This window comes from Manis javanica, chromosome 3, assembly GCF_040802235.1.
Source record: "Manis javanica isolate MJ-LG chromosome 3, MJ_LKY, whole genome shotgun sequence".
NCBI classification, from domain to species: domain Eukaryota; kingdom Metazoa; phylum Chordata; class Mammalia; order Pholidota; family Manidae; genus Manis; species Manis javanica.
Window position 1 is genome coordinate 162441028 of NC_133158.1, and position 17868 is coordinate 162458895.

At 40.1% G+C, this 17868-nt stretch overlaps 1 protein-coding gene across 13 annotated transcripts in view; it reads right to left on the minus strand.

Moving 5' to 3' along the window:
• Positions 1 to 17868, minus strand: part of NMNAT3 (nicotinamide nucleotide adenylyltransferase 3) — a 116176-nt gene that overhangs the window by 4685 nt on the left and 93623 nt on the right. For 11 of the 13 annotated variants that reach the window (XM_036991618.2, XM_036991612.2, XM_036991616.2 and 8 more), the window contains 2 exons: positions 8395 to 8578; positions 3202 to 3284 (listed from right to left, as the gene is read on the minus strand). In XM_036991618.2, the coding sequence (XP_036847513.2) occupies positions 3202 to 3284; positions 8395 to 8578 (267 nt within the window). Of the gene's footprint in view, positions 1 to 3201; positions 3317 to 8394; positions 8579 to 17868 lie in introns of all 13 variants that reach the window. The other 2 variants (XR_012129483.1, XM_073232267.1) reach the window with 2 other exon arrangements.

The following is a 17868-nucleotide window of genomic DNA, read 5'->3' on the forward strand; positions in this document are numbered from 1 at the left end:
GATGGAAAATGAGGATAATAAAACCTCCTTCGGAAATGATGCAAACTGAGTGTGGAGTGGATACAATGTGAATTTGCTGCCTAGTGCTGGGTTTGGACACAACCACGTGTGCCAGGAGTGTGGGACTCCTGGGTTTAAACAGGAAGACACCAGAACTGAGGCCAGGTGACGACATGGGAAGGGCAGCACCCAAATCAACCAGATGAGGCCACCTTGGGACCATCAGTGTAAAACGGAGTCTGATGAAGAGCCCATGTGGCTGTATGGGAAGGGAATCTCCGAAGGCTGCTGAGCATGCTCAGCCCTGTCAGCCAAGGGCAGGGACCACCTTCTCAAAAAGACAGAAACTTTGCGCTGTTAAAGGGCCATCCAGCACACAGTGTCACACCCAAGTGGCCCAGAATGTGGCAAGCCATGTGACTCTGGGCATGTCTGAGGAGGACAGCAAATCACAGGAGCGATGAGCAAAGCAGGGCTCTGGCAGCCCCAGCATGCTGAGCGCAGCCCATTATTTGCAGTCCCAGAGTAGAACAGCGCATGGTAAAAACACAGCACACAGAATGGCTCTTTAAAATATGTCACCAGTAACGTGCAAGCCACCCCATCAAAAGCCAAACTCATGCTGAGTTTGAGCTTCCTTTTTTAAATTGCGTTACTTTTTTTTCCAATTACAAACATGAAATCTGTGTCAATTATGGAAAGTATGGAAAAAACATAAGTATTTAAAACATAATAACAACAGGAATTATGCTTTCTACAAAAACTGCCAATATTTGGTGTATTTTTAAGTCTTTTCTATGGATTTGACATATAAATAGGTATGAAAATATATTTACATATTTTTTATATACTTCAGATTATATACATGATATTGCAACCTGTTATTTTTCCACTTACCTCATAAGCACTTCTCCATATATGAAAACATTTTGCATAGATTCTTTAGCCTATGTATACAGTATAATTTACTTACATGTTCCCTTATATTTAAACATTGGGGCTGCTCTTATTTTCTGCCATTATAAAAATTGCTGTGGTAATCATCTTTTTGCATAAATCTTTGTCCCAACTTCCAATTATATTCCTAGAAGGGGGTACAGCAAGCAAAGGGCATAAACATTTTTCAAGCCCCTGATATATTTTGGTAAATTGAAAAGTTCACTTTTCACTGTATGTAAACTTCCTTTTTTAAACAGTTACTTAGGAGAGTACAAAATGAGTAGGATTTAGAATGTGAACAAAGAAGAAGGGGACAAAGGACGAGCCCCAACATTATAGGCCCTTGCAGAGTAGGCTAGTAGCCCCTAGAAAAATAAATCCAGAAAGAATGAGGGGTGAACTTTGACAGAGGAAGGGGGAGGCCACCTCAATGAAGGCAGCCAGGACTGGTTTCACAGGGAAGGTGCTTTCCGAACTGGGCCTCATAGCATAGATAGGTTTTCACCAGGGAAGCCAAGAAGGGAAGGGGGTAGGAGGGGCATGGCAGGCAAATAGCTGAGACAGGGATTCTGGAAGCATCTGCAGAGGCGAAGCGTGAGAAGCTGGGGGCCTGGGCATGGCTCTCCTCCCACAGCCCTGGTGACTCCCCACCTCTTACCAGAAGCTTCCATATTCCCCAGCAGCACGAGTGCCCATCACCTAAGCTGTTTCCGGCCTTTGGGCCTTGCTTAACTGCCCCTCTGCCCAGAAATGCCTCAACCCCAGAAACCCTGCTGATCCTACACGTCTCAGTGCAGGTGTCTACTCCTCCAGGCAGCCTTCCTAATCCACGCTTGGACTAACCACCACTCACAGCCTGTCTCGAGCTCTGGTCAGGGGCTGGGCTGGGCTGTCACTTTTCTCTGCCTGCGCCTGTGGCCTGGCCTCGGGGGGTGCTCAGCAAGAGTCTCTAAAGCGTATTAGGAGTGACGGCTGAGCCAGAGATGATTCAGAAAGAAGGCAGGCTGAGAATTAACACGGTGCCTTGCTCATGTCTGGGGACTAGGGGAGGAGTCCACGTAGGCAGCGCAGGAGAGGCAGAGAGGCTGGCAAGAAGGATATAATAAACACTGCATAAGCTGATTATGTAGGAGGTTCTATACCTGCTTCTCAGATTTCTATTCTAGTGCACAGTTCCCTGAACTGTCTGTTAAACAGTCCCCAGAGTGCCTATTAGACATCCAGCTTCCTAGGCCCCATTCCCAAGCAGGAGGTCTGGTGTGTAGCCAGGGAGTTAGTGTTTGTGATAAGCTGCATAGCAACTCTGCTGTGAGTAATCCTTTGACCAGCATTTGGGGACTGTGGCATTAAACCATGATGGCCTGCTGGCATTTTCAAGTCCTTTTGGAAGAACGCTTCCCGGTCTGTGTTCTGGGGAGCACTAGTTCTGAGAAATACCAATGCATTAAAAAGAGTCCCATGATTAAAAAGTGAGAGTGGCTGTGAGCTATTTCCCTTTCTTATAGAGTCACTTGAACACAGTAAAGGCTCTGACAAGGTCTGCAGCAAAGAAACCATTTTAGGTTTGTTCAACTCTGACATTCCTGAGGCCTCTGATCTGGGGGAAACCTGCAGCCAGAAACCCCACAGATAGGCTGGCTGGAATGTCCCCTGAGTGGCACAAGTGACTCCTGGCTCCTGTCACATCCTGCCCTCCCATCAGCTGTGCTCCTGTGCATGTGCATGAGGGGGCTATGCAGTACCGGGGCTGCCATTAGAGAGGAAGAGATGTTGAAATCAAAGCTGACAAGGTTCCATCAAACAGCCGGAGCTGACTGCGGGTAGAAACCCAGGGTTACACATTGAAAGGCAAATTTAAATTCCCTGAAAAACAGGTTTCCTCTTCTGAGTAAACCATTGTGTGACATGGCTGGGTATTGTCTCTCAGTTTAAGGGTTACAGTGACACCTTTTGTATTCAAAAGGCTGAAACTTTTAAAAGAACTCCAGCATCGCTTACCACTTTACCCCGTGTGGCCCTGACTGATCTGTGTCATAAGTGCAAGTCACAAGGGTAGGTAAGCTCCTTTGGGGCAGAAAATCCTAAATTAGTATAACAATTTATAAAGTGGGGGTGTTGGATTGTGTAATTTGACCTTTCAGTCTGGGAAGTGTCCCCACAGGCAGGGTGCTCTGAGTCCTTATCTGTGCCCAGATACTTCCCCGACCATCTCACAGGAATCCTGCACGTCACCCTTCCGCGGCCAAGAGGGTCAGCACCCACCTGCAGGGGCTCGGGAGGCGGGCGTGCCGTGGTCCGGGCCTTCCGCTGGGGGCAGAGCTCTCAGCAGTTCGCTGTGATGATGCCTGTATTATAAACATACAGGCTCAGGGGGTGTCTGTCCCCCAGAGCCACCAGGGTCTCAGATTCTAAGTCTTGGCTTGCTTTTGTCCCTTTTGGGTAGCTTATTCCACAAATACTTGTTGAGGGCCCACTATGTGCCAGGCCCTGGGCCAGGTGCTGGGACAAAAGGCAGATGCATCGGTGTCCTCGCAGAGTGTCCCATCAGGACAGTCACTCTTCTGCGAGCCCTGGGGGAAGTAAGCATACTTCTACTCTTTTAACATTTTCTTTCAGTATCTAACTTCAAAAAATAAAAAGATGAGTAGGGATTAGGGACATAGGTTACTTGAATCCGACAGACCTAAGCTCAAAATACAAATTTTCACTGTAAAGCTGGGATAACACCTACTTTCTGGACTTCTGGGGAGGGAAATGCACTCCCACACGGTGAGCCCCGGCACAGGGTATGTTCCATAGGTGGCTCCCAACAGAGCTGCCTGGCTCTTACCATAAACTGCATCTTAGGGCTGCACAGGGTGAGGCTGAGAGACTGCCTGGGTTGAATCCCAGCTCCCCCAATGGTCAGCTGTGTGACCTTGGGCAAGCGGTTTCAGGTCTGTGTGTGGATGGCTCAGCACCTGCTTCCAGTGGTGGTTATGAATATTACAGGAGTCATACACCCCACGTGCACTGAACAGAGCAAATCTCACTATGTGTTAGCATTTCAAGTACTATTAGACTTACACCGATTTGGTTTGCTCGGCTCTGTTAGCAACCTATTGTCTGCAAATCAAATGATACCGTACTTTTTTTTTTTTTAATCAAACATAGGTAATCACTCTGTCCTGTATCAATTTGATCTTCCGTCTTCCACCTGCCCCATGATGCATTTACTAGAGCTGTGTTCAGGAGGGAGCAAGGCCTGGTGGAGAAAGCATTTGCTTTGCTGCCAGAGTGGGTGAGTTCTGGACCACGTTTTCTTGCTTGTGTGATCCTAGGTGGGTCGCTCATACTCTCAGAGCCTCACTGCCCTCGTCTGCTGATTGGTCACCAGGGAAGTTAATGCTGGCCTCATCTACACTGAGTATCATGAGACCATGAAAGAGCAGATGCCTCCACTCTGCCAGATGCTGGGTGAGTGGCTCACTGCTGGTTATCACTGGGAGAAGGCATGGGGTAAAGCTTAACTTCTAGAGTTAGACTGCCTGGTTGGAATTCTGGTTCCAGCTAGTAGCTGTGGAATCTTGGGGGTTCAAGCAATCTGCCTCTACTTTCTCCATCTGTAGAATGGGGGATAAGGACAGTACCCATGCCAGAGAGCCATTGTGAGGATGAACTGAAGAGGATAGCACTGGCCCAATAAACATGAGTTGTTCTTACCATTATTACTCTCTATCTTCTCACTGGATGGTGAACAGTGAGCTCATTTAATTCATTCTTATATTCTCAGAACCCAGGAACCGCTTACTTAAAGTCAGCTGAATTCAGGAACAATGGAAGGAATGGATGAACAAATACATGTGATTCTGGTCCAAAACCCTTCCTGGTGATTCCAGAGCCTCAGCAGAGTCTCCCTGGGGCCTAGCCAGCCTGTGTCTGTGTTTCCATTATTGTACTGGTTTGGTTTTGGTAAGCTTCATCCCTGAGAATTCAGTTTTGGCTTAGTCTGGATCTCACATCAGATGGCAGGTCTGAGTCTCACCTCTGCTCTCTAACTGCAGGACTTTGAGAATGTTACTGACCCTTTCAGAGCCTCCATTTGCTCACCTGTAAAATGGGTGAAACCCATCTACTTGTCGAGGTTGCTGAGCTGACTAGGTATTAAATATGTGAAAGAGCCTGGCACACATAGTAGGTGATCAGTAAATGGTAATGGTTGCCATTTTATTTTACCTACCTTGAAGCTGCTAGTTCAAGCTGACCGTGCTTTAAACATTAGCTGGGTCTCTAACTCTGCTATGCAAATGGTTATGTTCATTGCCAAATGCCTCTTCCTCATAGATCTCCACTCTGCCTTTGTTGGGCAGTGGTCATTGCTTCCTCCTATTGCCTGCCTTAGGGGTGCCCTGGGCCTGAGGACTGACCCTGGAGCATGTTCTCCATGTCCTCAGCAGCCCCACCAGCCTCCAGGGATGCCCGATCAGAGGGTCACTGTGGCAGCATGAAATCAGCCACACTGTGTTCCCACTGTGGTCAGGGGGGCCATGAGCAGGGCTTCAGAGTCGAACAGACTGTGGCTCCACCACTTGTTTATTTGTTGTGTGACTGTGATTAACTTAGCCTCAGTTTCTTCATCTGTAAAATGAAGACAACATAAGATCGTGTTTGCAAAGGGGTTCATGAAATGATGGTGATGGTGATGGTGAGGGTGACAGTGTGGGTGACAGTGAGGGTGAGGGTGACAGTGAGGGTGATGGTGATGGTGATGGTGACAGTGAGGGTGATGGTGAGGGTGACAGTGACAGTGATGGTGATGAGGTGGGTGAGGGTGATGGTGATGGTGATGGTGACAGTGAGGGTGATGGTGACGGTGACAAGGAGGGTGAGGGTGATGGTGACAGTGATGGTGAGGGTGACGGTGAGGGTGTTGGTGGGGGTGATAGTGACAGTGAGGGTGACGGTGATGGTGACAGTGATGGTGATGTAGTGGTGATGGTGATGGTGAGGGTGACAGTGAGGGTGATGATGATGGCCCACATCCAGTGACATTGTATCCAAGGCCCTCCCCCAACCACATGGGGAAAAGGTGAGTGAAATAAGTTACCAAATGCCCTAAAAGCATGAAAGCTGGCCTATATTAAAAAAAATAAATGATGTTAATTCACTGTTGATTCTATCAAGAAGACACTAAATGGAGCAATGTGTAGAGTGGATTTCTACCATGCTTCTAATTTCATCTAACTTTACGATTTTAACCAGCTTTTCAATCTTTAAAAAGCTGCTTTTGGTAATTTTAGGAAAACATTATGAATCAAATGAATTTTCTAATGAAGATCACTCCCAAATAATGGAAATCTTAATCAGCTATCCAATAAAACTGTGTCGACTACTCATGTTGGTGGATTCTGAACTATGGCTGCACAAAGTAAATCATTTGGGACCTTTCAAAATATACCCATGCCCAGACCCCACCCAAGACAAATCATAATCTCTGAGAGGAGGTGGGATGGGCATTTTTAGAGAGTTTCCTGGGTGAGTCCTATAGCCAGGGCTGAGTCCACTGGTTTGGGTGCATCTTGGTACTAATCCTCAAGCCTGATTTACATGGTTGGTAACTGAGGTGGTAGCCCCATTACTGGGCACACATTAGAATTACCAGGGAGCTCTTAAAAATCTTGATACCCCATCCCAGACCAATGACATCCCAGTCTCTGGGGTTTAGTACTTTTGAAAGCTACATAGCTGATTCAATGTATAGCCAGGGCTGAGAAGCACTACACAAAGGATATATTACAAACAGAAAAAAAAGAAAAATATTGTGTTCAAATCTCAGCTCACACCTGCATTTTGCAGCAGAAGCACTAGTAATTTTATGTAGTACTGTGGTCAGTTCCTGTTTATCCCAGAATGGCATCTCTGTTTTGAGGATAAATTATGGGCCAGTGTTAAGAATGCACGGAAGGTAGCTAACATTATTAAGTACTACCATCAACCAGATGTTCTGCCTGCACCTTTTCATTTAATTCACACAGTACCCAGAGAGGAAAGTGGTGCCATCCCTATTTTAGTAGGTGACAAATTGAAGCTCAGAGAGGCTAACTCACTTATATCAAGTCACTTAGCTAGTAAATAGAGCTCCAAATCTGGGCCCTAGGCCATACTGCCTCTCAGAGGGTAGGCGAGGACGGGGCGGGGGTGGAGAAGGGACAGTGTGTTTCTGACTTCATACTGAGGGTAAATGATTTACTGGATCAGCTTTTGTTTTGTTTCTATTCTCCTCTGCTAGCCTCCATAAATGAGAGCTGAACATATTACTCGTTCTGAAAGGACAATCTAGGTATAAATTTATTCTTCATGTTAAAGGAAAAGAGAGCATGCATCCTAACAATTATTTCATGCTTGCTCCCCTTTTAATTTGACAACAGGTTCTGAAGCGGCACTGTAACTGCTGAATGCTTCTAGCTGGTTATCTCCCAAGTGAAAGGTAAATAATAAGTACTGGGATATGTAACTAAATGTTTACCTTTATGAAAAAGGGAAACATCTTTCTCCCAAGTGACTCCAAAGGTAAGTAAAAAATGGAGACCAAAACAGATGATGAACAGGGCTGCCAATTTTTGACTTGTCCTGTGTGTGCTGATGATCCTAGGACAGAAGATGCAGCTCACAATTTGCAATCCCTTCCAGCAGAGGGGGCTGCCATTAGTGACAGGCAGGCCCACCTCACAGTCCCCTCTGACAGTCAGGACAGGTGGGACTTCCTGCTTCTCTTGCAAATTCCCAGCAGTGTTTCCCGGACACAAGTCAGTGATCCATTGTTCAAACATGCAAGGCTTGCAGGAGCTTTTAAACGACTAGTTACTTATGCTAAATGCTGACAGCAATTCCAAAGAAAAAAAGTCCCAAGCAACTATTTCTAGATTTAATAGTTTTTTTTTTTCAAATTTGTAAATGTCTAGATTTATAGAACCCAGGATTTATACCATTAGAAAAGAAGGCTTACTATGTAGATGTGGTTTTTAACTTAGTCAATGATGACAATAATAAAAGGTACCACTTACTGAATATTCTTATGTGGTTCTGGGTCAGAAAAGTTATTCACATTTTATAAATCCTCTTCAGGTTTTGTTGTCCCCATTTTTCAAGTGAGAAATATGTCTCAGAGAAGTTAAGTCAAGTGCCTAAAGTCACATGGCTACTAAGTGGGCAATGAACCCCATGCTACCACCCTCTGCAACAAGAGAGGACATTTCCACAAAGTGCATCCTGCAGGCTGTGGTTTGTGGTTTTTTACTCAGACTTATCTGTGAACATCTGTTGGTCTCTCCCTCTGAGGAGAAGCACTTCCTGGATTTTGGCTAGGAAGGCCTGGCTGAAGCTGCACTCAACACTCCACTCCTACGTTTTACCTGGGGGACCTGCAGAAGCATCCCAAGGCCCCTGGTCATCACACAAAAGCATGTCCACCATTACCTCAGCACTTTGACCGTCTCCATCCACTGTGTCTGCTCACTCTCCCAGGAGTCCACTTGGATCCAGTTGGATGTCTGCACGGCCAGCCGGGCCATGGCCACTCGGTGTTGGGCAGCAACCAGGTCTTTCTTCATGTAGTTGTCATTGACAGGAGAGATGATACCTCTGATCACCTGGTACAATCCTAGTGAGGGAAAGTGGTGGTGTTGCATGTATAAATGCTCACGACCTGGCAGCCTGAATTCAGGCAGGTGCAAATAGCTCTGCTTCATCCTGAGTGGGAGCAGACCGGCATTCTTTTTTGGGTGGGCCAGCTCCTGCAGGCAAGGGTAAAGGCTGCCTCAAGGACCCTGTGCTTCTACTCCAGAGTCTTCTACAACCCAGAGAAATACTTCTGAGTGGAAGGCTGTGGGCATAGAGCCAGAACAGTTTCCCAGATAGCAATGTGGACAGGTACGGTCTGCATAAGTTGGGGGAACATCATGTCTTCCCGATGTGGGACTTCACAGAGGCACTATCATCCTCTAATCATGTGTGGGACAAAAGCTGCATGAAGTTTCTTAGCCCACATGGGGATTCTGTGGACCAAAGATAAAGGGATGGGACTTAGAAGGAATCAGGTAGGCAGGTAATGGGAAGTCCACTGACTGCACAGGCCCACCACTCATGTTGGAATGGGAAGGCGTACTTTGGAAAAGACACTGGCTGTGGGGCTTAGTATGGCTATGGGATGAGAGAATGGAGGTATTTTAAGTTTAGGGCTACAGTGACATGGTAGAAGCTACAGAGAACCATCATGGAAAGAGTATGAATTGTCAGTCTTAGGGGGCAGTTCCAGCTCCATCACTTACTAGGATGCCTTAGCAAATTACCAAGCTATTTGAGAAAATAAAATACTTAGCCACTTGACCCTCATTTTTCCTATCTGTAAAATGGGATAATTCCTCCTTGGCAGGACCTTGTGGTAAGGTTGAAATTAGATAATGTTTATGTAGTGGGATTGTATTTTGATTTAGTATATAACATAGTTTAAAAAACTGTATAATAAAATATAACATTCACCAAAGAGGGCACAAAACACAGTTTGATGAAGAGCTCTAATGTATATCCTGCTTTAATGATAGCCTAGGTTAAGCTACAGAACACTTCTGGCACGCCAGAAGTTCTCTATCACAACCCCCATGCTGATGGAAGTTAATCATTATTCTTACTTTTATAATAGTAACCCACCATCTTTACTTTATAGCTTTACCATGTATTTATGCAGCCTTAAAAAACATAGATACATTTTTCCTGCTTCTGAAATTTTTATAAATGGAATCATACTGAAAGAACTATTTTTCACCTCATCTAAATAGAATTCATGTAGCCCAACCAGTTTTATTTGTTGTATAACATTCCATTGCATTGTTATATACCAAATTGATCCATTTTGCTGTTGGCGGACTTGGTTTGATTCTGGCTTCAGACCATTACAAACAAGGATGCTATGAGAATCCTTGTGCAAGTCTCCCTATACACACAGGCACTTATTTCTTAGGATCCACACCTAAGAATGGAATTGCTGAGTCATAGGGCAGGTGTGTTTGCAGCTTTACTGGATAACACAAACAGTTTTCTTTAGTGGTTGTAGCTATTTACCCTCCCACCAGTGGTGTATAAGAGTTTCATTTGCTCCACACCATGCCACATGCAGTTATTGTCAGAATTTTCCCAATTTGATAAATTTGCTTTTAATGTTCATTTTCTTACTAATGAAACCGAACATTTATTCATATGTATTCTTAGACATTGAAGCTTGAATTTTTTGTGAAGTGTTTGTTCAAATCTTTTGCCCATATCTTGGGTTGTCTGCCTTTTTATAATTGAGTTGTAGAGTCCTCATATGTTCCAAACACAAGCCTTTTGTTGGTTGGTTATATAAATATCTTCTCTCACTTTATGGCTTGTCTTATTCTTTTTACCAAACTAAAGTTCTTAATTTTAATGTAGTTGGTTATTAGTTTTTCCTTTACAGCTGGTGCATTTTGTGTTATGAAGACATTTTCCTAGATTATCTCATAAAAGGTTTACAATTTTGTTTTCACATTTGCATCTTTGTGTATGATATAAGTCCTATTAAGTTATTTTCTATTTGGATAGTCAATTATTTGAGCAACATTCACCAAAAAGGCCCCTTATACTCCACTACTATGCATTGCTACCAGTGTCCTACATCAGGTGTCCATCTGTGCATGGGCTTGTTTCTCCACTCTGTTTTGTTCTGTTCTATTTGCCTGTCATTGTGCAATCTCATACTGCTCTGTTATGTATGCTTTACTATACATCTTGGTATCTGGATGAGCAAATCTTCCCACTTTATTGTTCTTCAAGAGTATCTTGGCAATTATTGACTTCTTGCATTTTCTATATAAATTTTAGAAAGGGCTTGTCAAGTTCCACAAATGAAATGCCCCTACTCAACCAAAAAAACAAAAAAACAAAAGACAAAAACACCTGCTGAAATTTTGATAGGAATTGGACTTAAATTCAGTTTAGGTAGAATTGACATCTTTAGAATATTGAGCCTTGCTATCCATGAGCATGGTATATCTTTCCATTTATTTAGGTCTTCTTAAATGACTCTAAATAAAGTTTTACTTTTTGTTTTTGTACAGCACTTACACATCTTTTGTAAGATTTATTCCTGGATACTTGCTTTTTTGGGTGCTACTATAAATGGCATTTAAAAATACTTTTTTTCTATTTGTTGTACAAATATATATATATGTATAAATGTATATATGTAGAAACATAATTGATTTAGGTATTTTGAATGTGTATCTAGTAACCATGATAAATCTTTTGATAATCGTAATAGTTTATCTGCACAGTCTTTTGAATCTTCTAAGTCCAAAATAATACCATCAGAAAATACTGACAACTTTGCTGTTTCATTTCTAAGTCTTATTCATTTATTTTTCTTTTTGCATTGTTTAAGACTTTTAGTGTAATGCTAAATAGAGACAGTGTTAGTAGGCATCCTTGTTTTATTCACATTATCAGGGGGAAAGCTTTTAAGTTTCATTATTTCATATGATGTTTGCTGCAAGTTTTCTGTAGATACTCTTTTTCAGTGTGGCAGAGACAACACTGTGTGTTCATTAAGACCCATTTTTGTTTTTCCTCTTTCTGGGTGCATAGGAAGTTAATGTTTCTGTACCTCTTGAAATTAGGTTGGGTTTATGTGATTTGACTGAGTTATAGTCAATGGGATACGGGTGGAAGTGATTATGCCGCATCTAAACTTGGCCTTAAAACTCTTGCATGATCCTCCAACTCTTTTATAGTGAACCTGAAAGCCACAACTAAGGTAGCAAAGCCATAGACGGGTCTACTAGGATCCCTGAGATACAGCTTGGAAGGAACAGCCCTGTAGATCTTCTGAACCTATGTGAGGTTTATCTGATGAGAGATAAACTTTATTTAAAGTGTTAAGCCCCTGAAATTGGAGTATTTGTTATTGTAGCCTAGCCTGGTCTATCTTGTAAATCTGTTACTTTAAGGGACATTCTTAGCTATTCCTACCTTAAAGAGCTTTTGTCATAAATGAATTTTATCAAATGTTTTTTCTGTAGCTCTTGAAATGATTGTGTGATTTTTCTCTTTTAGTCAGTTAATACAGTGGATTGCTCTGATTAATTCTCTAATCTTTAACATTGCATTCCTGAGATAAACCCAATTTGGTCAAGATATGTTATCTTTTTCAATATATTGATGTGATCATTTTGCTATTTTTTTTTTTTAGGAAGAGAAGTCTGTAATTTTCTGTTCTCTTAATGTCTTAACCAGGTTTTGTATCAAGCTTATGCTAGCCTCACAAATAGTAATGGGGTGTTCCCTCTTTTTCTGTGTTCTACAGGAGTTTGTATAAGACTGAAATGGTATTTTTTTCTTAAGTGTTTGGTAGAACTTAACAGTAAAGTTTTAAGATGCTGGAGTTTAATTTGTGAAACTTTTTGACTACTGATTTAATTTAATTGTTATAAAATGATACATATTTTTATTTCCTAATTATAACTTTTAACTTACATTTTTCTAGCATTTTTTCATTTTATTTAAAATTTGAAATATATTGCCATAAGGTTGTTCACAATATTCTTATCTGTTTAGTGTTGACACCATCTGTACTGATGTCCTTTCCATTCCTCATGCTGGTTTTGTCTCTGTTCTTTTTCTGTGCTCAGTCTTCCTAGAGGTTTGTCATTTTACTAGCCTTTTCAAAAAACCAACTTTAGGCTTTATTGATCTTCTTTATGGAATGTTTGTTTTCCATTTCATCAATTTCTGTTCTTATTTTTATAAATTCTGTTTTCCTACTTTCTAGGTGTTATTTTGCTATTCTTTTTCTAACTTCTTGCTGGATCTACAACTAATTTGCAGTTTGTCTTATTTTCCAATATACACAGTTCAGGCTATAAAATTTCCCTCTAAGCATGTCTTTACTTGTATCCCAGGAATTTTAATATGTAGTATTTTCATGATCATTCAGTTCAAAAATTTTTAAATTTCCATTATGCCTTTTTTTGAACCATGAGTTATTTAGAAGTATTTTTCTTAATTACTAAACATACTGAGATTTTTTGGTTGTCTTTTTGTTTTTTATTTATACCTTAGTTGCACTGTAGTCAGAGAAACATAGTCTATATTGATTTCAATTACTTGAAATATGTTGTTACTTGATTTATATCCTAGGATATGGCCAGTTTTGGTAAATGTTCTATGTGTGCTTAAAAAAAAGGTATATTCTATGATTGCTGGGTGCAATTTTCTGTTCATTTAGTCAAGATTGCTAATTGTCTTGTTTAAATCTATTTTCTTACTGATTTTTTTGGTCTGCCTGCTTGTATTAGTTACTGAAAAAGGCATGTGAAAATCTCCCACTATAACTGTGGATTTTTCTGTTTTTCCTTTCAGTTCTTTCAACTTTTCATATATTTTAAGGACATGTTATTGCCTACATATTATTTTTACATAACTTTCTGTGAATTGGCCTGTTTATATCTAGTAATGCTTCTTGAGTTAAAGTCCATATATCTGACATTAATATAGCTTCAGCAGTATTATTTTTTTTAGTTTATACATTGCATATTTTTTTCACCCTTTTTCTATTAATCTTTTACTGGCATACTGTGTTTTATTGTGCTTCACTTTATTGTATGTCACAGATATTATGTTTTTTAAAAATGGAAGTTTCATGGCAACCTGGCATCAAGAAAGTTCACTGGTGCCATTTTTCCAACAGCATTTGATCACTTTGGGTTTGTGTGTCACATTTTGGTAATTCTCACAATGTTTCAAAATTTTTCATTATTATGTTTATCATGGTGATCTATGATCAGTGATCTCTGATATAACCATTTTGGCTCACCAAGAACTGTGCCCATATAAGATGGTGAATTTAACTGATAAAAGTTTTGTGTGTTCTAACTGCTCCAGTCATTTTCCCATCTCTCTCCCTCTCCCCAGGCCTCCCTAGTCCCTGAGACTAAGATAATTAATGAAAGTGGTTACATTAAACAACAGATTTTCAGTGTAGCCAAAACATCCTGCTATTGGAAGAAGATGCCAGCTAGTACTTTCATAGCTAGAGAGAAGTCAGGGCCTGGCTTCAAAGCATCAAAGGAATGGCTGACTCTCTTTTAGGGGCTAATGCAGCTGGTGATGTTAAGTTGAAGCCAGTGCTAATTTACTATTTCAAGAATCTGAGGGCTCTTAAGAATTTTGCTGTTTCTACTCTTCCTGTGCTCTGTAAATGAACAACAAATCTGGATGACACATCTGTTTACTGAATAGGTTAGGCTCACTGTTGAGACCTACTGCTCAGAAAAAAAAGATTCAAGACTGACAATGCCCTTGGTCACCCAAGAGCTGTAATGGAGAGGTGCAATGAGATTAAAGTTGTTTTGATGCTTGTTTCACAAAACTATTCTGCAGCCCATGGATTAAGGAGTAATTTCCATTTTCAATATTTATTCTTTAAGAAATAAATTTTGTAAGGCTATAGCTGCCACAGATAGTGATTCCTCTGATGGATCTGGGCAAAGTAAATTGAAAACCTTCTAGAAAGAATTCACCATTCTAGATGCCATTAAGAACATTCATGATTCATGGTCTATTTATGTTTATTCATTTGTTTTGTTTTAGATTCCACATATAAGTGACATCATACAGTATTTATCTTTCTCTGCCTGGCTTATTTCATTTAGCATAATACCTTCTGGCACCATCTATGTTGTTGAAAATGGAAAGATTTCTTTCTTTTTATGGCTGAATAATATTCCATTGTATATATGTACCACATCTGCTTTATCCATTTATTAGTTGATGGACACTTTGGGAAGAGGTCAAAATATTAACATTAACAGAAGTTTGAAAGAAGTTGATTCCAACTCTGATGGATGATTTTGAGGGGTTCAAGACTTCAGTGGAGGAAGTAATTCCATAGAAACAGCAAGATAACTAGAACTAGAAGTGGAGTCTGAAGATGTGACAACTGCTGCAATTTCATGATAAAACTTTGAAGAGGAGTTGCTTCTTATAGATGAGCAAAGAAAGTGCTTTCTTGATATGGAACTTACTCCTGATGAAGATGCTGTGAAGATTGTTGAAACGGCAACTAAGAATTTATAACATTACATAAACTTAGTTGATAAAGCAGTAGCAGGATTTGAGAGGATTGAGTCCAATTTTGAAGTAAATTCTACTGTGCTATCAAACTGTATCACTTGCTACAGAGAAACTGTTTGTGAGAGGAAGAATAAATCGATGTGGTAAGGTTTACTATTTTACTTTAAGAAATTGCCACATCTACCAGTCTTTAGCAACCACCACCCTGATCAGTTAGCAAGCCATTAAAATCAAGGCAAGACCTTCCACCAGCAAAATAATTATGACTCACTGAAAACTCAGATGATGGTTAGCCATCTTTTAGTCATAAAGTGTTTTTAAATTAAGGTATATAGTTTTTTTTAGACATAATGCTATCATACACTTAATTGACTACAGTATAGGGTAAACATAATTTTTATATGCTCTGGGAAACCAAAGAACTCATTTTACTCAACTGTTATTGCTATATTTGCTTTACCGAGGTGGTCTGGAACCAAACCTGCAATATCTCTGAGGTATGACTGTACTTCTGTTTTAGGCAAATTTTTGTAAATAGCCTATAGCTAGATTAAAGATTTTTTTCAAGTACGATAATTTTAACTGGAATATTAAGTTCACTCACATTTGATATGAATGTTGATATGTTTAAGTTTCTAGCTATCATCTTTTTTTTTGTTGAAAAGGTTTTTTTCTCCCTTTCTTTTTTTGCCTTTCTGGACTTTATTCCTTTTTTTTCTCTTATACTGGAAGACACATGTACAGTCTTACATCCAAAGTAAATCAAGAACTTTCTCTCTTCCTCAGCAACACAAGGATTTCAGAACTCTGTACAACTCCATTTACCACCTCCTGACTTACATGCTATTTTTGTAGATATTTTGTCTATTTTTTCTTCTAGCCCTATCAGGTCTTATTATTCTGTTTTATACAACCAATGCTCACTTAAACTTATCCACTTATTTGCCATTTTCTCTGAACTCCAGTTCTTCTTGCATATCAGATTGTTTATCTGGGAATTACTCTCCTTCTGACAGAATACATCCTGTAGAACTTCCTTAAGTTGGTGACTTCATTCTTGAGAGACTTTTTTGAAATAATACCCTCATTCCTGAAAGATATTTTCACTGGTTTAAAATACTTGGTTGGAAATAATTTTTGAAATAGGTTTCAGGGATTTGGTATGGTGATGTACAGTAACTACACTTATTGTGGTGAGCAATTTGTAATGTATAAAAATGTCAAGTTATACACCTGAAACTATTATAATGTCAACTATACTTCAATAAAAAACTACTTATGTGATTTGTATTACTTACAGACATTTATACTTCTCCTTTTGTGAAATGCCTGTTTAAACTCACTGTGTATTTGTCGTCTACTGATGTGTATGAACTCTTTTTTTTTTTTTTTTTTGAGATTTTTAGTATTTTATTGAGTTTGAATAAACCACCTAGAGAATTTTCCATAGAAAAACATTACAGTGTGGGAAGTTTTGAATTATTATTTCACTGTATTGTAACACTGAAATGTTAAGAAAATCTATTTATACCTTAAATCAAAATTTGTTGTAACTGTTAATAGATTTACAATTGCATTAAATTATTAGACTAAAATGACCCTGGATTCACAGATTTGGGTGAAACGTGGCTATACTATGTTTTAGCTGAGTAAACTTGGGAAACTATTTAATCCCCCTGAGTTTTTCCTCTTTAAAAAGGGAATAGTAATGTATGTACATACATCATACTGTGATGATCAGAGTAACTCTTGTAAAGCATTTAGCACAGTGCTAATGACACTGATGGCTAGGTATTAACAGTTACTTCTCCCCAGCCTCCATGGTGGACTGCTCTATTTACTTAACTCTTGCCAGTGTTTGGGAATTTCAGGAGGCCTCTATCTTTGAGAGTTAAAGAATTAAATTAGTGTAGTCTCTTCTGCTACAATACATGCTTTTTTTAAATTTATTTTTATTTTTTTTTATTTTTTTGAGAGGGCATCTCTCATATTTATTGATCAAATGGTTGTTAACAACAATAAAATTCAGTATAGGGGGGTCAACGCTCAATGTACAATCATTAATCCATCTCAAGCCTAATTCTCGTCAGTCTCCAATCTTCTGAAGCATAACGAACAAGTTCTTACATGAAGAACGAATTCTTACATAGTGAATAAATTCTTACAATGTGAACAGTACAAGGGCAGTCATCACAGAAACTTTCGGTTTTGATCATGCAATATGACCTATAAACCATCAGGTCAAATATGAATATTCGTTTGATTTTTGTACTTGATTTATATGTTGATCCCACATTTCTCCTATTATTATTATTATTTTTATTTTTAATAAAATGCTGAAGTGGTAGGTAGATACAAGATAAAGGTAGAAAACATAGTTTAGTGCTGTAAGAAGGCAAATGTAGATGATCAGATGATCAGGTGTGTGCCTATGGACTAAGTATTAATCCAGGCTAGTCAAGGGCAGCAAGACATCCACGGATGCAGAAGATTTCTCTCAAAGCAGGGGGGGTGAGGTTCTGAGCCTCACCTCTGTTGATCCCCAAATTCTCACCTGATGGCCCCCCTGCGACTGTGCCTGTCTTAGGTTGTTCCTCCCTTGAGGAATCTTACCCGTCTCTGGCTAACCAGTCATCTTCCGGGGCCATACAGGGAAATGTAAAGTTGGTAAGTGAGAGAGAAGCCATATTGTTTGCAAACGTTAGCTTTTTACTTCTTTGCAGATTTATGCCCTGTGGCTTCTATGCCCAGCACTTGTCTCGAGGTATCTTTACCACCTGGAGGAATTATGATACTCGGTAAATT